The 22,499-nt window shown below is 38.8% G+C and overlaps 1 protein-coding gene across 3 annotated transcripts in view; it reads left to right on the top strand.

Moving 5' to 3' along the window:
- Ankfn1 (ankyrin repeat and fibronectin type III domain containing 1) overlaps positions 1 to 22,499 on the top strand; it is a 406,041-nt gene that overhangs the window by 359,793 nt on the left and 23,749 nt on the right. For all 3 annotated transcript variants that reach the window (XM_087202565.1, XM_004859789.3, XM_087202564.1), the window contains exons 15-18: positions 1,638 to 1,804; positions 4,776 to 4,926; positions 6,448 to 6,616; positions 15,921 to 16,087. In XM_087202565.1, the coding sequence (XP_087058691.1) occupies positions 1,638 to 1,804; positions 4,776 to 4,926; positions 6,448 to 6,616; positions 15,921 to 16,087 (654 nt within the window). The remainder of the gene's footprint in view (positions 1 to 1,637; positions 1,805 to 4,775; positions 4,927 to 6,447; positions 6,617 to 15,920; positions 16,088 to 22,499) is intronic.

Raw genomic sequence — 22,499 nt, 5'->3', positions numbered from 1 at the left:
GTCAAAGAAGGCCTATAATTTTCTGTACATAATTCTATACAAGTTTAAATTTTCAGTTTGGTTGGACTCCTTGCCTTCCCTACAGTTAATGGTAGATTCCCTTTATTTCATTCTTTTCAAATTCATATACTACATTTTATTACCATTATTTTTAATTTAAAAATTATATCTAAACATTTGTGGGTTACAAAATGATGTTTGATATATGTGTACAATGCAGAATGGTAAGTCAAGTTAACTATTACATCCAACACCTCATTTACTTATTTGTGATGACACACAGAAATTTACTTAGTTATTTTACCTTTCTAAAAACCAAGCTAAACTAGACTACAGGAAGCCCTCCCCTGTAATCAGTGGCCTGACTCCTCACTGCTAACTTTGTTTCCCATACTCTTCTGCCCAAAATTTAGAAAGTCTTACTTCTTAATATAAGGGTGGGGAGAAAATGAGTGTCATCGGTGTTTTCTAATGATCCATTGTCTGAGCCCTGCACTTGTATAAGGAGGCAAGTCATAACTCAGTTCACTAGAGAACTGATTACACATAAAACAAGATTCGATTCAAACAGCTCCATCTAATCTTGGCTGACACTTCCTATTGTACCAACAACTTCATTCAGTCTCCACAACATGTGGGATATTTTGATGTGACAAAGCAATGCAATTTCAATGCAAATCGACTACAAGGCAAGCTTTCAACTCTTGTTAAAATACAGAATTTTGTGAAGTTGATGAAAGTGATATGCAAATCCAATCAACTCACATGCAAAGGCACTAACAACTGAGGATCTAGAAGTAATGGACCAATTAATGATTGAAGAGTGTATAATGAACAATAAATTCATAAGAACATTTAAATATCAAAAATTTTTAATATCTCAGGGAAAAATATGAAGATTCATATACTTTCATAAATTGTTTTCATTATTGTGAAAATCACATTGTGAAAGTCAAATATAGGGAGTATCACTTCAGCTATCGTACAATTTAGTAAAAAAAAAAAAAAAAAAAAAGCCAAAAAAAATCAATGCTTGTTTTATTCTCTCTTTATTCTCAGATTGGGTGTACAACTATGATTTGTTAATAATATAAAAATGAAACTCTTGAGGTTACTTTAAGATAAAGAATCAATCAAATATTTCTCCTACTTACTATAAAATTTTGATTCTGTTTTAAGTGGCTACATTTAAAAATGGACTGTTTTAATTATCCTGAAAATCATGAAATTTCCTATAACTGCTTTGTTAGGTTTTGCACTGGCAAATGTATGTTTTTTCCCAGCTAACCAGTAAGCCCTCCTGCGAGAGAAATTAAGAATTCTACCTTTCTTTACCTGCTTTCATACCACCAGTCCATTCCCAATACAACCTACACACCTACCCTTGCACAGAAATCTGGGAAAAATAAGTTTGCAGAATATATTAAAGACTGCTTGCCTGACTTGAAGGAGACTTCTGCTGAAGGTAAAACTAGCTGCAACACCAGCACTTAACCAGCATTCATGGTGGTACCTGAGGTTTCTCACCTAGATAGCCACAGCTCCTTTCACTCATAACAGGCCCATCTTGGAAAGGAAAAAGTTTTAAGACTACTTTTCTAGGTACTTTTTCTTTCTTATTTTGTTTCATCCTACAGGATATTCTCTCCTACCACAAAAGGAGTCACCAGCGTCTCTCTCCTGGATTATACCTAGGTTACCTAAAGTTATGTAGCTCTGTGGATCAAATCAAAGTTCTTGTAACACAAAAGTTGCCCAACATTCTCTGCCATGTGAAGATCCGTGAAAACAATAACATTTCCAAGTAAGTGGTCAGGAGTTGAGATTTTTCTTTGCGATGAACTACGTGTGGTTCAAGGAATCGATGTGGCGTGCCTGAAGACTTGGTGTGTGGTTTCTACGGTGAGATGCCTCCCAGCACACCGGAGCAGGGCACAGAAGAGCTTTACCATGGGGGCCAGGAGACCTGTCACTGGCGTTAAGTGGGAGCAGTGAACTCAGCCTTTCACTGTCCCCTCTGCATTATTCATGGCGCAACCATGGATGCTCAGTGCCCACGGATGGGTCATGTGCATCCGTGCTTGCAATTACTCTTTCCAGTCTTTCCTTCACAATCTGAAACAGTCACATTCTTTTTGTTCTTTGTGTTTAATACCACCTGTGGGGATGGGTTCTGGTAGAAATATTGATTCTTTCTAATTTTAAAGGGCCTCTTTTACCAGTTCTCCCTATTCTTAACCCTGTGGCCTAAAAATCTTATCTGTTTCCTCTACCTCTCAAGATTATGGAAGAAAAGAAGTAACAAGGTCTGAGAATCTGGAAAGTTGCTCTATGGCTTGGCATTTGGTGAATTACCCTGTTAGCTTTGGGAACATTGCCCAGTCATGGCAATCTGGCTCAGCTTTACAACTAACCCTAATAGCAGGCTTGTGAAAGTCTACTATAATGAATTGAATTGTACTCAGCATGGACAAAAAAGAAAAAGAAGAAATACATAATAAAAAAAACCTCCAGATTTCTTCAGGCCTCAAAGGATAAAAACAAGAGCCCCAAATTCTAGTTACAGTGGACCTTTGACTTCCAAACTCAATTTGTTCCCGAGGGCTGGTTGTAACTCAGGTTGGTCAACTGAAGGCTCAGGCTCCTCTGCACAGCCTCCAAAGCCTCTCTCCTGTACACAGGCAGATCTCAGCGTCCTTAGGGAGACACTGGCCCAGGATTTCTCAATTAACCCCCCCACAGGAAAGGATGTTGTAACATTCCTTCCAGAACTCTTGAAGGGTTAATTAAATCTGTATCTGAGACCATCTGGAAGCACAAGTGGCCAGCGTTCGGGTTGTAACTCAATACTTTGGTTGTAAGTTGAAACTAAAATTCCAGTCGTAACCCAAGTTGTTCGTATGTCAGGCCAGTCATAACTCAAGGTTCCACTGAATATCTATGGACTTGTTTAACCAAACGAATCTCCAGTTTGGTTGTTTAAAACCCACTCCCTAAAGTGGCAAAACTTTACTAATTATAATGTCTCACAAGGTTTACAATACAAGTATTACTTGATGACAATGGAGATGATGACAGTGGAGATGTTGATAGTCTCTGAAGAGCTTGCTGACCGCCATAATTCTCTCCTTTCAATTATCCAACTCCACCCAGGCTTTAAGTCTGCCATCTGGTGGTCACTTTGACAATTAACATCTGAGTCCTTCCCAAAAGGTGACCTGGCTCATTTGTGGGTTGACTTAGCAATGGTCATTTTCATTCATTTTTAGATTTGTGCATTAAGGGCCTAGATTCTGTCTTTCAGTAGTTATGCTAACTAATTTCCCTTTGCCCAGGATCCAAGGTTCATTTTTACAAAAGATTTCAGTAGCCTTCTCTCTGCCAATTCCATTTCCCCCATCTTCATACCTAAACTGACTAGTTAGTGCTACATGCTCCAAGGTATTCTTACTGGTAATTACTTTTGATTTTATTACAGACCGTATTTTAGCAATGTGATTCTTTAGAGTTTGTGTATACTTTTGTTAGTCATAAAACTCTCATTTAATTCAGCATCAGTGATGGAAAAGAAAAAATAGTTAAGTAGGTTTCCAAAGATTTCATTTATTTATGAAGCCACAAATATGTCCAGATTGCAGCAGGAATTCATTTTGATTTTTTTCTCTTATTGGGACAAAGGATAAATTTTCCAGTCCTACAGTGTGGGAGGCTTGAAATCAAACATATCTTAAAAACACAAACTGAGAGTAGTTAGTTAAAAGAAAGTATTTTTATTACTGCTGTTTTGTTTTTTGTTTTATAAAGCTCATACCACAATCAGTTTGGTTTTCTGACACACGATTGTATGACCCCTTGACAGCCCTCAGAGGATTTCCACAGGGAGAGAGCATATGCCAGTGTCCCCTCTCCTTCCATCCCTGAAGAAGAGGACTTTCCTCTCCTTTCTAGCCTACAGCACATTGCCCCAACTGGATGTGTTTAGGGACTTGTGCTAAAATACCTGTGGAAACAGTGTTGCCCAAAAGGCATTTACCGTGATCCTTTCAAGTCCCATTTAAAGAGCAGTCTTTGGAGGACAAACCAGATGCGTTTGCTTCCCACCACCATTGTTTTCCCTGCCTTTCTGCATGACATTTGGAAAAGTTCATTAGGAAAGACTACAGAGCATGCAGAAAGAAGACACAGATGACTGGTCTGTGAGGAGGATGGAAGCAGTGATGTGTGTCCCCTTGGTTCCTTTTATTGGAATTGTCTGCTGTTCTTGTTTGTGATTCTCCTCAAGTTTTTGGAAGGGGAAAGAAACCAAAATAGTCCCCATGATTACAACAGGCCAGGGTTGAAATGTGCCATGTGGTTTGTTTCCTGAGTTGGACCAGAGTCCCATGGTTACCCAACTGCAGAATTAACCAGCAGATGCCCCTGCAGTAAAATGTAGACTCTTAGAACTTACAGAGGATCCTAGGGAAAAGAAAATGAGGACAGTCAAGAAATTATTACAAAATACTTGAAAGCTTCCATCTCAAAAACTGATTCATATAAATTAATGCTGTTGTTCTGAGACATGTGTGGTCTGATAAGTAAACTAAGCTGAATTTAGAAGGATCTCATTTTAAACTCCATCTGGGTAGCAAAAACGTTCAAATTTTGTGAATTACATTGAGTTTTAAACCACCAACAATCGATTATCCAGGTTCTGGACATATACACTAAGAAAGTTCTGGACTGTATTCTGAACTTTTGTTATATTTCTAATTTTAATTTGACTCAACCTACAGGGAGGAGTGGGAATGGATCCAAAAGCTTTCTGGCTCTGAATCTATGGAAAGTGTGGATCATACTTCTGACTGCCCCATGCAATTGTTCTTCTATGAGCTCCAGATGGCAGTGAAAGCTCTTCTTAAGCAGATCAATATACCTCTACACCAGGTACTAGACTTTATCATATTATCTTCTTTTTATAGCTCATAGAAACTGCAGTGCAGCATAAAACTTATTCAAGAGGCATGTATATACATATATGTGTTTATTTTCATTTACTTAATCACTACTTTGCATGTACATGCATATTTTGAATTTAATGCATACAAGTAGATGTATACTACACTTCTGCTCTTTTTGTCCAGCTCCTCTGTGTCAGTCTCTTCCAATTTTTCTGGATCCCACTGTAGTGTGGTCTGGTCAAGAAAAAAGTCTACCTTAAAAGACATCAAGGCTCACAGGATAGCATGAATAAATGTGAATGCATACATAGATGCATGCATAAACAAATAATGGTGTAGTTATATGAACAATTGATTTATCTGAGAACAGATAACAGTAATCTATAGGAATGGCTAAACTATGTCATGCTATCTTTCCATAAATTTCCAGAAAATTTACTGTCAAACTTGTTGTCCCATCTAAATCAAAATCCACAAATCTAATCTGCACAAATGAGCAACTGCAAGTAAAACTGATGGCACAGAAGAGACTAGTAAAATGTTGCTAGACTTTGTCTAGTGGTTTAACATAATGTAGCATTAGGGTTTTGTTTTTGTTTGGGTTTTTTTTTTTTGGCCTATATTCACCATATACTGCCTCTCTCCTCCAAGCATCACTCACACACACACACACACACACACACACAATTAGCCTACGTTAGTAAGACCATTACAGGAGTGGCTAGTTCTCTTTTAATGAGCAAGAACCATGAATTGGCTTCTGACCCATGGAGGCAGAGGGATAAATTAGAGATTCCAAGAGTGTCTTGCCATTACTGTACTGCTCTGATTTTAAGTCAATACTGCATAGCCAGTCCAAACCAGCCAATACTGGTGAAGACTAAACTATAAGAGATTCCATAAAGATACTAGGGGAGCAAGAATTATTCAAAAGGTGGCCATATGCTCAAGAGAAAAAAAATACCAGTTCTACTTGTGACAGTGGATACTATTAAAGGGTTCCTTGGACTTAGCAGGTTTGAGGCAGCTCATATTTCATTGGTGGCTCTTGGGCTACATAGACATGTTGGGAGAAGGCTGCCTAACTGCCTAACAGTGCAGACAATTTTTTTTTGATACTTATAAAATTTTCTCACTCCTTGGCCAGAAACTACATTTTTCCCCCTTAACCAACTTAAACTGAAACTAGCGGATTTTTAATTCAATCCATTTTTGTTGCTTTATGTAATTATATTCATCATTTTGAAAAGCCTACAGAATGCAATCATTTTCTGCTTTTATAAGAAGCATAAATGTTGTTTTCAGAGTTTATGTGGAACATTACTGCCTTAAATCTTGATTTTATATAGCATTATTAAATGGGCTGAACCCTAATATTTATGTTGTATAAAAATTCCAAGCTTGAAGTCGTGTAATTTTGTTAGATGTTTTATGCCAGTTTGGTGTTGTTTATGTAAGTGCCATGTTGTAACTCTCCTATTTTTCCTCCGCGCGTGTCCCTCTGCAGGCAAGGAACTTCCGCCTCTACACACAGGAGGTGTTGGAAATGGGTCACAATGTGTCCTTTCTTCTCCTGCTCCCTGCCTCAGACGACGTCTGTACAGCCCCAGGACAGAATAATCCTTACACCCCACACTCAGGGTTTCTTAACCTCCCTCTTCAGATGTTTGAACTTGGTATAGTAGCTTGTTTCACCTAGAAATATTAACCCAGCCTCCTTATAATAAAATCACAAAGTTATATCTGTTCCCCCTTGTCCCAGTGGAGGGTCAATAAATCACATGATGGCTTTGGCAACAACCCTTCCTAGAACTGTGTACAAGTCTGAGAAACAGCAAAGCTCCAAGACTATGTGCCTGAGCAATAATTATTGAAACCTTGCTAAGGCTCAATGGAGAGGAAGAAATTCTAAACAGAAAGTTCAGTTATCAGGCTGTATTTAATGCTTCTCCTCTGCTTTCTTAAAATATAAACACAAGAGTGATGTTTTCGTGAAAAGCACTGCCCCTTCTCTTTCCTTCTCCTTACCCCCCTCCAACTGGGAAAAAATAATAATGAAATTAAAATGTAGAGTTTGTATCACTCTGGAGGGGGAAAAGGTCTGCAGCTATAAGTAGTACTGATTGATTAGACTTGATTTATTAGACTCCAAATTCCTGACAGATCAAATAAGAAACAGACAGGGTCTCCCAGGATGCAATATTGTGATTTTAATGTGGGGTTCTGAATGGTGGAAGATCTTGTCCTGACTTTTGAAAAATGAATAGCCTGGGCCCTAGTTTCTCTATTTTTGCTGAGCCCCCTGCTGCCCACTGAGAATGTGAATAGGGAGGCTTTGTCTCCCTTCCCGTGCTGCATCTTGTAACAGGCCAATAAGAGGCAATTAGCAAGGGCTCTGTCAATTTCAGTGAATTGTACAATTGGTGGGCAGCTGAGCGAGTGGGTGGGTGGGTGGGATAGAGGCAGACCTTCCTCGGATTGTACCTTGGCCACCAGACTGAGAAGCAGAAAAGGGCAACTTCCTGGTGTCTCATTTTGAGACTGGGGCATCTGAATTTATCCATTTGGGATAAACTGCTTAAGCCTCTCAGTTTCCCTGGTTCCAAACAGTTCAGATGATGAACAGCAACTGTTACTTTCCAGAGGAGGGGGAGTTCTTAAGAGAAGTGTGAATCAGCTTACAGACTGGGAATTTGAGGGTCTTGGGTTCCACATGTGTGACAATGGCAGTCACTTAACCTCTCTGCACCTTTTGTGTGTCACATAATTAATAATATTGGCCGTACTTCTCCCAAAGGGCCTGGATATGAATGTGGCCATTTCCTCAGATAAAAAACATTTTTAATTCATGATACAATAGCATTGTTATAATGACATACAGTTTGGGGCAAAGATTTCATATCTAGTCAAATATCTCTTGGATACCTATTGGGGAGATTCAGAGATGAGCATAACAAAAGCTCTGTGCTCAAGGGGCTTTCAGGATGATGGTGGGAGTAAAGTCAAAATAAAAATTATTATAAAATGAGTTATAATGTCCCATAAATATTCAGTTTTATATGATATTGAAAAAAGGGGGGAGCACATTTTCTCAAAGAATATATCAGAAAAAAACCTCCATTGAGGAGAGTATATTTAATGTGGGTATGAAAAGACAGGTAGGATGTTAAAAAAACATGAACAAAAACAAAATGTTTCTTCTCAAGGGGAATAGAATGACCAAAGATAGAAGAATAGAAGAACAAAGAGTCAGGAAAAGAACAAGTTGTCTGCTTTGGCTAGATCTGAAGCGTGTGAGGAAATCAGGAAGAATAAGCTTGTACAGACAAGATGGGGCCATATTGATTCTTGAGAATCTGGCAGAAGAGCCTGTTCAATACGAATTGAAAGCAAGATGCAAAACTCTCTGAGGCAATCAGGCTGGTGTTATGGTAGTAATCAGAAAAAAAGAGGAAAGAAGGAAGGATGGGTGGAAGGAAGGAAGGAAGAACAGAACAGAACAGAAAAGAGAAATACAGATATTATTGGGAGGAATCAACAAGAGTGGGCAACTGTTTAAATGAGGAAAGGAGACACGTGGGACTGCCCTTATGGTTTTTAGCCTCAATGACTATGAGGATATTGTTGCCTTTACCAAAAATGTAAAAATCAGAAAGGAATATGGTCTGGAGAATAAACTGATGCTTTTAGCTTTGAATGTATTAAGTCTGAAAATGTTAAGTCAGCATCCAAGTGGGTATGTCATATTGGTGATAGAAATGCAGGAGAGAACACAGAAATGTAGCCAGTGTCTGCTAATAACAGCTGAAGCCATGAAAGTTAAAGACTTCCATGGGATATTTGTCAGAAAAAAGAGCTAAGGAAAACATGTCATTGGATAGCTAACCAATATTCTATTCTGTACAATACAGTCATGGTTGCTCCATGATCACAGACAAAAATACAGAAAATTCATTTCCCCATGCCTCAGTGGCCTTGGTAGGAACCATCAATGATATTGTATCAACCTAGTATATGACACTTCAGGCCCTGTAGGTCCCAGGCATGAAAAGATGCTGTCTATCCTGCTTTCTGTGAGCCTTACACACTCCTCTTGGGCAACCATTCTCTGTCCCACTATTGTTACTTTCCACTCTACAATTAGGGCACAGTCTACTAGCCTTCATCTTCTTTCTCCATTCATTTGTTCATTTTTTCATCAATAAATATTACTGAGCACCTACTAAGTGCAGGCATTATACCAGAGACTGAAGAATGAGTAACTCCACATGGAGCCTACTTCTACTGTGGGAGACAAATAATAAACCAATCAACAAGTAATAATATAATAAATGTCAGAGAAGTGAGGGCTTTGAGGAAAAATAAAACTAAGAGACAAGAGTGAAGTGGCAGAAGCTGTAATTTTATACAGAACAATATAGGAAAGCCTCTCTGAAGGAGAAACATTTGAGCAGATACCTGGGATTTCCAGGAAATGGGAAAACCAAGGACAAAGGTCTTAGAGTAAGATTATGCTTGGCTAACAGATCGGTGTACCTACAAGTGGTAAGCAAGAACAACAAAGGTGTGAGATGAGATCAGAGTCAATGAAGTCAAATTATCCAGAGCCTCGAGCCACAATAAAGACTTTAGATGTTACTATCAGTATGTTTAGAATTCAACTGATGATTTTGAGCAATAGAGTAACCTATGAAATCCAGCAGAATTCCCCCCACGGAAAAGCCTAACTTTGTTTGACCCAGCATTTTCCAAATCATTTGACCAAACTGGAACCATTCTTGGCAGGTCACCTACTAAAACCCACATATCTGGGATATAGTGCCCTAGAACACTGCTTCTCAAACTTTAACGTACATAAGAGTCACATGGACAGCTGATTAAATTTCAGATTCCTAGAGCCCAACTCCAGCTATGATGGGTCCAGTAGGACTGAGAAGGGACTTGAAATTGTACCTTTCTAAAAAGCTCTTGGGTGATTGTGATGCCAGAAATCCATACTTGAAGTGTGCATAGGACACAGAAATAGAGAACTAGGAAAGTGATTAGCACAGTAGTCTAGTAGAATCCAACAATATTTGTGTTTTTGTTCTGTCCTACCTCTTCTTGTTTGCTAAAAGCAATATAAGACCAACAGATACTACTCTCCATCTACCAAAAACAGGCCATCAATCAAAGGCTGTCTCATAGTTTCTGACTTTTAAAATGTTACTTCCTAGAGTGAGACACCTTCTTACCTTCTTGGTCCTCCTTTATTGCCATATTGTGGGTGATCCACCTGACTAATAAGGAGCATGCAAGTTTCCAGAAAAGACCACTTGGTTGAGCTTGGTTCCACTGGCACACACATTCTACTAGCTTTTCTTTAGGGAGCAAGGAAAAGTGCTGTCAATAGCTAAGGATTAATACACTTGATAATAAAATGTTTATTGCATTTCAGCACCGCCAGCCAATAATATTAGAAATACTAGCGGGTCTTACCAAGATCATGACAACCTCTATATTATCCCTCAAGCAATCCAAGCTTTTCAAGAAGCAGATTATCATGGTTACTCCTTCATTTAGGCCTCAGCCCACTAAGCAATTAATAATACCTTATATAGAATCTCTTTAAAGGACTTGTAATAATGGACCTAAGCTCCTCTAAGAAATATGCTAATCATTTTTAAAGCAGGGACTTCTGTATTCCACAGGTAGTTCCATAATAAAAGGTCAAGATACACTAAATATTTCTGAGAAAGAAAAGAATGATTTGGAAATTCAGTCAGAACTCAGAAAAACTTTAATAACTACTGGGGAACTCTAATGAAACTTGAAAAGGTGTGAATTATGGGAATAGGTAAATTATAATAAAGAGTTCTAGTATATTTCAGTTTGACTTGTATAAGTCATCTCCATTCTCATGAAAGGATTTAAGATTTGGCAAACTGATCACGTTCCCACCAGTGGCCTAAGTGAATCATAAATTATTTGCTAACCAACTATGGAAAACTGCATCTGTACCTATTCCAGCAATAAACAAATCTAGTAAGGATAAAATGATACAAAGGAGCTTGGCCATCTGTCTCCTGGAGTGAAGACACTGGGATAAACCCACAAGATATTCCTTCAGAGGATGCCCTGCCCTGTGGGGTTGAAAGAACCCATCCCACAGGAGGATCTCGTGAGATCTGGGCAAGCAGGCTGAGCTGAGGCAAATAGTACAATTTCACCCCCTCCTCATTCCACAGCCTCAGGGCTAACTCTCCACCATCCCTTGGGGAGGAACAGGAATAGGACCCCTCAACAGTAATAAAGCATGTGTCTGGAGGCCACCCAACACCACTCTTTACACGGCTCCCAAAGTAGAAAGAAATACACCATCAGAAGCCCTTAGAAACTCCATCCAGTGAGGTGGCCTCTGGAGGATTTTCCTAACCTACACTGAGGAGGTCACCCTGCCCTGGTCCTGCAAGCAGTCACAATTAACAGCAGACATATGATAGGAAAAAAAAACCCTGATTTTTACTGATTCCCTTGGCTCTATGATTCATACTAATTGGACTAGAAAGATTAAAAAACTTGGAGAAGTTTTAAAACATAGTTTGAGGCCTGATATATATTTCATACTTCTGTGCTTGGCTGTATCCTTCATTCAACAAACATTTACTGGGCTTACACTGTATGCCAGGTACTATACTGGAGCTAGACATTAATAAGGCACAGTCCACCCATCAGAAGCTCAAAGTCTAGTACAGGATATAAGCACTGACATCAACAGACCTTATACAGTGAAAGCATTGCTGTAAGACATAGGCTGTTGAATTTTAGAGGAAAGACACTCCAGCCTTCCTTACAGAGTTAACATTTAGCTGGATCATGAGGGATAAATGAAAATTCAGAAAGTTAAAGATTAGGAACAGCAGAAAAGGAAAACCATTTTAAACATACAAAGGCTAGGAGACCTATGAAATTACTTTTGGTAGCTCATTGCAATGAATGTGTAGGGCATCTCAGAAATCTAAAAGTTAAAAAGGTCAAAATGAGAAAAGGCTACTTGCCTTAACCTAAGGAGGTGAGACTTTATCATATATGCCAAAGGGAGTGATGAAAAAATTTTAAGAAAAGGGATGATATGGCCTCAGTGGATTTTCAAAGTTCTGTGGAGGGCGGGCTGCAGGAAAGTAATGGTGGGGGTGGGGAGGAAGGCCAGGGGGAGTACTGAGAGCAGAGGGAGGGAGACAATTAAGAGACCACTTCACTAGTCCAGGTGGGCAATAGGAACCCGAACAAAGGCAGCCACAGGGGACAACAGAGGAGAAAGCAGAGGCAAGAGGAATTTAGAAGTTATAATCAATGAGACGTTGTGATTGATTTGATGTGGTTGAAAAGTAAAATAGAGGAGCCAGAAAGTCTGAATAGGGTGCTGCAATGGATAATGTTGCCATCTACCATAACAGGAAATAGGAGGGGAGGGGCAGGTTTGGGGGGGAGGGGAGAGATGATGAGTTCAGTTTGACAAATGATGAGTTTTGAGGTGCCTGTGGGATATCCAGGCAATGAGCCTAATAGAATCCAGGCCACAGGCTTGCAAGAAATGGCACAGTCTCAACCTTCATTCCTAATGCCCGTTTTTCATGATTGAGGATACAATTCCTGTATTCCAACTACCAACTTTTTCATTGCCAAGAATCTAGAGAGGCACCTTGTGCTCAGGTTCTGTTTGATGCTTGGGCAGGGAATCGTGGCACTGACCCTATGAGGCTATCTAGTTGATTCCTTGGCTTCCAAACTAGGCCACATGACCCAGACCGACTGCAGTTAGTGAGTTAGAGATCCTTAGGAAGAATATTCTAATTCCGATCCTGTTCTAATATTCTAACTACAAAATGTCTCATATTTCCTGGGGGTGAAGGGCTAAGGGTAGGAACATTTATTTTGTGTTCGGTATGTGTCATATGCTGTGTTGGATACTTTATCTACACTTACTATTTAATTGTCGGTAGGCCTTATTATCCCTCTTGTAGGGATAGTACTGAGGCTCCTAGCGATTACCTGCTCATCATCACACAGGCAAAACTATGATTTAAACCCAGTGCTGTGTGATATCTAAGCCCATGCACTTTCTACTGTACTATACAGCTAGTATTCATGCCAGCTGTATTTTACTCTATCACTATCTTATAAAGAAGAGGGAGAAACAACACCACAGAAAATTAGTCTCAGTTTGTGAATTACTAACAAATCATGTGGTCCAGATAATGACATTATTGTAGCCTTATACCATTTTGTCTATAAAATGATTCACATTTTTAAAAAATTAGAAGTTTCCAGTCTATCCTCCCCTCCTTGGTGATGGCTACCAAATATATCATTGCTAAACCACAAAAGACTATGTTAAAGTAACATTTGTTAAAGTGACCTTAAAGACTCTGGATGAAAACCACTAGATCAGGAAACTGAAATGCTACAGTTCCAACTTCCTCATAACTCACTTGTGGTGCATGGCCGTGGATGGCGAGGGTGCTGAGACCACCCACTGATCATGGCTCCCACCACAGAGACACAAGAGAAAGCTGTGAATACCCCGGGTTTTTACGAATTTGGATGGGACTGATAGTGGGGGTTTTTTAAAGAAATTATTCAGTTGATTTTTCTAGACCTATTTTAGAAAAGGAAAAAAGTTGAATCTTTTTTTTACAACTTGGTTTTGAAAAGCAGGCTGTGAAACACTTCACTCTCTTCATTCTGTAGCCAAAAGAGGACATCTGTCAAGTGCTAACAGGATACAATCCCTCCTTGAAAGGCAAAAAGATACATTCAAGGAGCTACAAGGGTCAAGAATGGTCACTCCTTTATTGTGGGCTGCTAGTTAATATTATAGATCTGAAATACACTTTTCAGAACACACACAAAAAAATCCACCACACAATTACAGAAGTGAGAACAGAGGGAAAGAGGCGCCTTCAGGAGGGCAGGGTCTGCCCTCTTCAGATCAACTCATGCATTTATTTCTTTATTCATAAAGCTCAATACGCATTAGTTAAGAAGCTACAATGTTCCAGGTTTTGAGGAAATAAAAATTAATAGAAGACATGGTTCCTGCCCTAAAGCAAGTCACAGTCTAATACCAAAGCAATTGCGTACACAACTGTCACCATACATTTAGAAACAAGTGCTCAAGAGGCACAAAAGGAGGAGAAACCCTTTTCCAAGCTCTGCTTGGAAAAGAAGAGATGTAAGTGGATATTTCACTGAGAAGACATTTCAGTGAACTCTTCCATTATCATAATGAGTCTTGAAGGTGTTGGTAGAGACTGGTATTTGAGGATAAGGAAAGGCATATGTTAAAGCATGGACGTATTTGAGAAACCTAAAACAAGTAAATGAATTTTAAAAGTAAAGGAGAGATGATGGGAAACTAGAAGGGAAACTCTTAAGAAACGAGAAAGATCAGGGGGAGGTGGGGGAGGGAAGAAGGGAGAAAAGAGATTGAAAATGATCAAGATACGTCATATGCATATACCAGTTCCCCAGAACAAATATCACTATTCTGTACTACAAATATGCAGTGATTTTTTTTTAAAGCATAGAAGTATAAAGCATTTGCAGGAAGTTTAATCTAACCAAATCTCAGGATTGGTGCAGAGCTAGTAGTGGTTGAGGGTGGTTGTACAATGAAAGCTATGATTATAGATATATTCAAATCCTAGATCATTATAAGAAGGATCCTTTTCTTTCTTTGTGCAAAGATAATTTTGGGGTTTTATTCTGAAGTTAAGAGGAAGCTTTCAGAGGTCATTAAGTGAGGAAGTCACATGAGAATTCTATGATTCTGGAAAAGTGCAATAGTTTGTCATTTACGGAAAGGGTATGTGAAATCAGCTCTTCTTCGTGTCAGACAAGGAAGTGCTATAGAGAGCTAAAACATGGGAAGGAAAGATCTGACATCAGAGATAAAACTCAATTCCAGGCCTGAGACTACCTGGGTTGAGAAGCACCTCTTTCAAATGAAACAGAGTTGGGGTAAGGATGAACCCCTGAAGCCTTCAACAAATTCTTCTCTTCCACTCCATAAGAGGAAAGACAAACAGAGCACATTACTTACCCAAAGTGAAAATCAAGAAAGGGAGCAGGTAATGGTAAGATGAGAACAGTGAGGTACACAGAAATCTCTCAATATGCAATGACCAGGGCTTCCTGACTGAGGTGTGGAGCTGATCAGATGCCCCATTCTGAGACACTGTGATTCAGCCTCCCGAAATAACCAGATTTTGGTCATGGGAACTGACAGCAAAGAGGTAAAGGGTAGTAATTCTATCTTCTTTCTAGAATTCCTCCCATAAGACAGAGACATAAATGTTCCAACAAACATGTTGTTGAGATGCTCCTATTTCCAAAGCATGGAATACGATGGTAAAAGTGAGAGAGAGACAAAATAAATGAGGCTCCTGAAGAGTGAGTCTCCATATTCAACAATGTGCCCGGAAGAGACTGGAACTACAGGAGTCTGCATGAGGACATTTTCCTCATCCTTTTTGAATCTGAAGCTATGATATGATCAGAGGCAGTCAGAGAAGTATGAAAAATCTGAGTGCCTCAGGGTGTCTGCGCTAGGCTAAGTCCTGCGTTGCTCTGTCCCTCCTGTAAAGGGTCAAATGAAGGCTAGATTGTTTCCTGTGACCTCAGCCTCATAATTTTTTGAGAGGGAAAGAACGAGTCTGCTCCAAGTGGAAATGGTCTCTCCAGGTACCAGCTCCCATCATATTTCCACTGGTTGGTAAACCTTACCAGGGGTTGGTAAACCTAAAAGGGAATACTGTCTGACTAAAACCAGGCAACTGGGCCTTTAAGAGCATATTTATAATTCACTCATGGCCTAATATTTTCCACTGATAGGATTAATAAATCATGTTTTCATTCAACTGGTTTTCTCTAAGGTATGAAGTTTTCTATTTTGATACCAGATCTTAACATATTCTACTTTGCTTGTCCATTTTCCAGTGCATTTTTGCAGCTACAGAGAGAAATTTATTAGTCTGTATTGCCGCCTTTCTGCTGTCCTGGAGCTGGATTCTCTGAATACCCAACAGTCCCTGAGGGAAGCAATCTCAGACAGCGAGGTTGCAGCTGCCAAACAAAGACATCAGCAGGTTTTAGATTTCATTCAGGTAATAGTTTGTTTCTTCTCAGTTAACAGAACGAAAGAAGAGGCAGGGTGGGAGGGGTGAGAACCAAGCAAGGGAAAAAGTAGAAATCTTGGCTGATTCAAAAACCACAGTGTTCAAGCAACCTGGTAATTTGGCTAAAGTGAGGAGCTCAAGTAGATCCGAGTTTTCAAAGGCTTAAGAAAACGTTACAGATAAATCACACTATTCCTAAGAACTGTAGCATCCACCTTAGTAGGTAGCAATGGCTTACCACATTGCAGAAAAAAAATTGCCCCAGAAGGAATGATCAGAGTATTAATCTTATCTGGTAGCCTGTTGATAATTCCAACAGAAAGAAAAATTATATTAATTTACTCAAAATCTCAGAAAGGAAAATTACCAATTTATGTTAACCCAAAATCTTAGTTAGACCTAAGATTCCTCGGTTGTGGGCTTCTTTCTGGCAGAGTTGACCCTTTCATGTGTGGCCATAAGGTAATAAAATGTATTCCCTGACTGTAATTTTATCTGAAGAAGCTTTATGGTGACACCTGAGGGTCTTTTGAAAGGAGTAATAACTAGTAGTAGTCAAGAGAATTTGGATTTGGCCTGAAATTGCTTCTAAATGACTTATCCAAATCTTAAAATCTAGTATAATAGCAATAGGCCCACGATTAATATCATGATGGTATAAATTCAGTTCAATTTTAAAATATTTGTAAGCATCCATGTGTCAGACATTGTATGGCAGATACAAAGTTGAAACAGATATGGTCTCTGAACTTAAAGAGTTTAAAATTCATTCTGGTAGACAAGAAGTATATAGAAATGCTATTTGTAAAATTTGTTAAGGGCTGAAAGAGAAATACCAAAAAAAAGTGCTGTGTCAACACAAAGAAATAAAAATTTACTTGCACTGTAGATAGCAGAAAAACTGCCACAGAAGATGTCATTGACATCTGCGCTAAGCCTGTAGGAATACATTAGATGATAGTGGGAGAAAATACAATATGGAGCATTCAGCCAGAAAGTATAAACAGATAAGGCAGAAAGAGGAGAAAAATAGTATTTGGGGAATGATAGTTAAGGCCAGGTGGAGTATAAATTAAATGTTGAACGGTAGTGAGAAATTAGGCAAGGTTGAAAAGTAGCAATGAGATCAAATCACATGGACTTTATTAAAGCCCCTTGTAAGGAATTTGCATTTAATTTTGTAGGTAAGAAAGTAATAGGCAAAGTTTTGGAGAAAATAAATTATAGGCTCTCACAACTCTATGTAGGATAGATTCAAGCCACAGGGCTACTTGTCTCCTCTGTGTTACTATGGCCATACTGGTTGTTGATTGTAAGCATTCACTCTGATTAGTCCTGCTTACCAAATAATTTGCATCTCTCTCCTGGATTTAAGAAGGTGACTAAATAGGGAAACCAGCTACGAAACTCTTACAACTATCCAGACAAGGGGCAATAAGAATTTAAGATAAGGAAACGCTGTGAACTTTGGGCCAATAAATCACTCTTAGTCCAAATCTCATCTGAAAAATGGGGATCATAATATGGATCATTTAACCTCTAGTGTTAAATGGAGAATTCAAGGAAAGAATGTTTGTGAAGCACTCAGAACTGTGCACAGTACATAATAATTATGCAATAAATTGTATATTTGTTCTTTCATACACTAGTAAAAAGGAAAACTCTCTGGAAATATAACTATACAAGAATTGAGACTCTGAAGCATTCACAAAGAAAATATAATACACTTGCAATTAGTGAAAAGATAAATCTTTAAGATTATCCTACTTTCCTCATCCTATAAGTATCTCAGTGACCTTTTAGAATGAAGAAATAACTTTTTAAGAAGTTACTTGCTCTCTTGATCTGAGAATGTAGGATTTAAAAATTCAAATAGAAATGGTGACAAACAGGTATAATCCCAGGTACCTGGGGCGCTGAGGCAGAAGGATCACAAGTTCAAAACCAATGTGGAAAATAGCAAAACCACCCTGTCTCAAATATTTAAAAAAATAAAAATAAAAAAGCCTTGAGGTATGGCTCAGTGCTAGAATGTTTGCTTAGCATGTGTAAGGACCAGGGTTCAATATACAGTTCCACCAAAAACATCATTAGAGAGACAATGGAGCACAGTAAGAACAATAATGAGCCAGAAGGCAAAGAGCACACATTTTAGTCTTGAATCTTGTACTGATAAACTCTGGAGTGGTGAAAAATTCACCTGATCTCCCGAGGCCTCATTTCTTCTTGTATGAATGGAATGAAAGGACTGGATTAGATTAATTCTAAGGACCTAGTCAGCTCTACCAACCAAAACTATGTTTAGTGAAACACTTCTCTAGCCATGCTTTAGGTTGTTTCTGCCTTATTCCACTTAGGCCTTCCGTGAATCCAGTATGTTCTTCCAATGAGGAGGCTGTCTTTAGTCTATTGAAGTCTTGAACCCCTCCCAGAGTTCCTGACTCCATTCTCACTTCCTTAGCGTTACCCTTGTTCTTCTCTTTCTCAGTTAGCCTACAGTTCCACTGCCTCTTTCTCTTTCCTTTTCATCACACTATTAAGAGGGCTGGATAAAGGCAACCCAGGCCAGGAATTTTTCAAAGTACTCTCCTGTTCTGGTCTCCCAGAGCAGGTAACTTGAGAGGCCCAGTACATACCCCCCTTCCAGCCAGCCAGGTACACACAGACTTGGATAAAAGCCAATTCTTAAAGGGTTCAAAAAATTACTTGTTGGGGAGGGTAAAACCAGATCATCTGACTATACCCATAGCCTTCAGTGTACCACCCTGCTCCACCTAACATGGATAAACTTCACTGAGTGAAGATACTTTCAATATCATCTCTCCTCTTACTATTTGACTTCTCAGTCTCTCTCAAAATGAAAACTAGCTGCAGCCACTCACCCACTGGTGTTCACAGCTCAGCCCACCACACAGCATAACCTGCAGAGGCGACCGCCAGTCGGGAGAACATTTGTATGATTCCAGATCTAAGACAGTGTTGAAGTCACTACACAAACCAAACATTGTAAAGAGCAAGGGAGTCTATATAAATACAGTTAGGAAAAGAAGCCAAGAAGTGCAGCCAGAAAGGGGGAGGGCTGGACCAGGAGAGGCGTAGAAAAGCATAGATAAGGTATACTGGCTTTATAGACAGCACATATAGCAGAAATGTCAAAGTGAATGGAAAGGAGAAAGAGAAGAGAATAATGTCAAAGTGTGGAGGCCTGGAGTGTGGCAATTTTGAGCTGCTAAAGCCTAAAGGGCAATTAGGCCATAATTTATATACTGTAATGCTTCAAATGTTTCTAAGCTGTAGTAGAAACACAGCTCATTAAATATAGCCAATCTATCATCCCCTCAAGCACCTTGTAGCTGTGCTGTGAGAAAACCAATCACCTTTACATCTTAATAAAAATATTATCTTGCCTGAGTACAGAGAAAGGGGTATAATTTATGGGATGAAAACTGAAATTTTTAAAGAGCAGGGTGAGAAATGGATGCAGAACTTTTAATCAACAGACTACTGAGTTCATAGTCTTTCTTTTTTAAAAATGTGTCAGCAAGTCTTTAGAAGCTGAATTTGGATCTTAAAATCAGGGGGGATTATGTTGTCAGTTACTTTCAGATCAACAGTATAAGGTAAGATGGGTGAAAACTGTACTTCTTTTGGAGCTACTTAGCTAAGTCCTTTTAAATTCAATATACAGGCCTCCCTGTACCTATGGGTTTTTACTTTTTAGTTAAGACCTCGCCACCTTATCACTGAAAAACATTAAGAAGTCAACATTGCTTCTAAACAATATTTTTTAATTTCCACACTATACATCCTAAGCAACAGGCTAAACCATTGTATCAAAAGAGAACAGGCAGATTATTAATAACTACATTAATTTCCTAAGGCTTCTACAACAAATTACCACAAACTGGGGGCCTTCGAGCAGAAATGTATTCTTTCACAGTTCTGAAGACCAGAAGTGTAATTAACATGCTGGCTGAGCTGCACTCCTGCAGAAGGCATAAGAGAGAAGTCATTCTCTGACTCTTCCAGCTTCGGGTGGCCATTGGCATTCCTTGATACATAGCCACATGACTTTGTTCCCTGGTTCTGAAGTCACATTGCTTCCTTCTTTTATACCTTCTCAGTCCTCCTTTGTCTCACTCTTATATGAGTGTCCTTATGAGACATTTGTCATCAGAATTTGTGTCAAGCTAGGATAAAGTCCTCTTCTCTAAATCCTTAATTTCACATTAAATTAGTATTTACTTCTTTATCATATAAGGTAATAGTCATGGGTTCTGGAGATTAGGAACATACTCTTTAGAATCCACATTGTTATGGCTTATGCTTAGATTTCCCCCTAGAGCCTCATGAAGTCATAGGTGGGGCTTTTTCAGAGGTGGATGAATCTATAGTATGTGACTGATTGACACTGCAATGCTAGGATTAAAGGTACTAGGATTAAGGGTGGATAGTTACTAAATCAGTCCACTGATTGGTTTGGCACTGCCCGTATCCTGGTAGCCTGGACACAATATAAGGGACAGAAAGGGGCTTGTCTTGCCCCTTGCTTGCTTTGCTACCTTTTGCCCACCATGAACTGTTTCTCCTCTTCAATGCCTGTCCGCCATGCTACCCTGCCTTGGAGCCAATCAATTATGGACTGAAACCTCTACAAACTGTGAGCTAAATAAACCTTTCCCTTTTAACTTTGGGAGCTGGGTATTTTGTTGTAGCAAGGAGAGAAAAGTAACTAATGCACACATTTAACCCACAGTAATAATCATGAAGGTCATGACAACTGAAACTCTATAGCAATGCATAATTTATAAACATCTATATTATCTTATATTATCTTAATTATATTATCTATATATATTCTTAATCCTTATAATAACTCTGAAAATAGAGAGCTAAAATTTTATGTATATATCCCATTTATTATTCACCCATGCAATAAACAATCATTTTGGGGGAACCTACTCTATATACAGCTGAAGGCAAAAGATACAAAAGCATAGTTCCTGTCCTTGACAGACACTGTTAAAGCTGTCCACAATCCTGTAATGCCTCTAAAATAACTTTGAGACAAGAGCATGCTGGATGAGATAGAGCCAATCAAACCCAACTGAGAAAGCAATAATTTCATCAGGAAAATTCAGTCTCACCCAGGATTCCCAATTGTCTTAGCTCTGACTTCAGATTTCTTCTTTCAAAATGGCTTAGTGCCTACACATGGGCCTGCCTACTGCCAAACTTCCTCCTCAACTCACCAAGCTAACAAGTCCTGGAGCTCAATCTCATACTGTCATCACCAGCCCTGAACAGTCTGCCAAGTCCTGCTACTTCCAGATAGAGCAGAATTGAAAATCAAGGGAAAGTGGATATTAACCACACAGTCCCATTCATTAATTTATTGTAGCCTGAATGTCACTCTAAACCTAACAGACTGAAAGCCACTATTTCAGACTCTACTTTGTTTTGAGAGCACCAGCTTTGTGAATATTATTAAAGAGTAGGTTTGAGTACTGATTAAAGACCTAAGAAGGAATTTTGAAAATATACACTGAATAATACCTTATCTTTAAAATCTCTATAATCAAGTAGACCTTAATTTTGTACTACTCCTACAATGAACACCTTCTACCTGGAAGTGGAATGACAACTTTACAAATGTTTTTTAAAAATAAATTATAAAGTATCAGAGCTGGATGTAACCCTAGATATCATTTAGTCCAGTGATGGCAAACCTTTTAGAGCTTTCAATGATAAACAGCCTGCTGCAGCACATATGCCATAGGCTCACTACCACTGACTAGTCCAAACTCCTCTTTTTACAGTTAAATATGTTGCCTGAAGAAGTTAATGCTTTGCCCAAGCCACCCAGTAAAAGTAGATGCAAAGCGAACCACAGGCTCAAGTCCTCTGAAGCACTGTGTAACTAACAGCTCTTCCACAGAATAACCAGAGAGACCATGGCTGGCATCTGTCAAGATCTTGGAGAACATCTGTCACAAAAAGAGATCCAAAAATCTGAATGACTTTTATACCTATGTACTTCAGAAAAACTAATATTGTATTTTATAATGAAAATGTCATTAAAATCACTTTGGTAATCCAGAAATCAAAATGGTAACAACCTAACATGTACTATTCTAAAAATAGGATTAAGAATGCCTAAGTTGCTTAAGTTTGTGGGAAAGTAAACTCCACTGCCACTATGGAAGTCAGTACAGAGATTCCTTAAAAAAATAAAACTAGAATTCCATTTAACCCATTTCTAGGTATCTTCACGAAAGAGTTAAAGACATCATACTACACTGATACATGCATACTCATGTTTATAGCAGCACAACTCATAATAGCTACACCTTGGAAGTAGTTTATATATCTATTAATAGATGACTGCCCAATGAAAATG

Source organism: Heterocephalus glaber, unplaced genomic scaffold, assembly GCF_053883595.1.
Source record: "Heterocephalus glaber isolate CG9 unplaced genomic scaffold, H.glaber_assembly_v1.0 deba00001773, whole genome shotgun sequence".
Classification (NCBI taxonomy): domain Eukaryota; kingdom Metazoa; phylum Chordata; class Mammalia; order Rodentia; family Bathyergidae; genus Heterocephalus; species Heterocephalus glaber.
The sequence above is the reverse complement of the archived record's forward strand: the minus strand, read 5'-3'. Positions and strand labels throughout refer to the sequence as shown.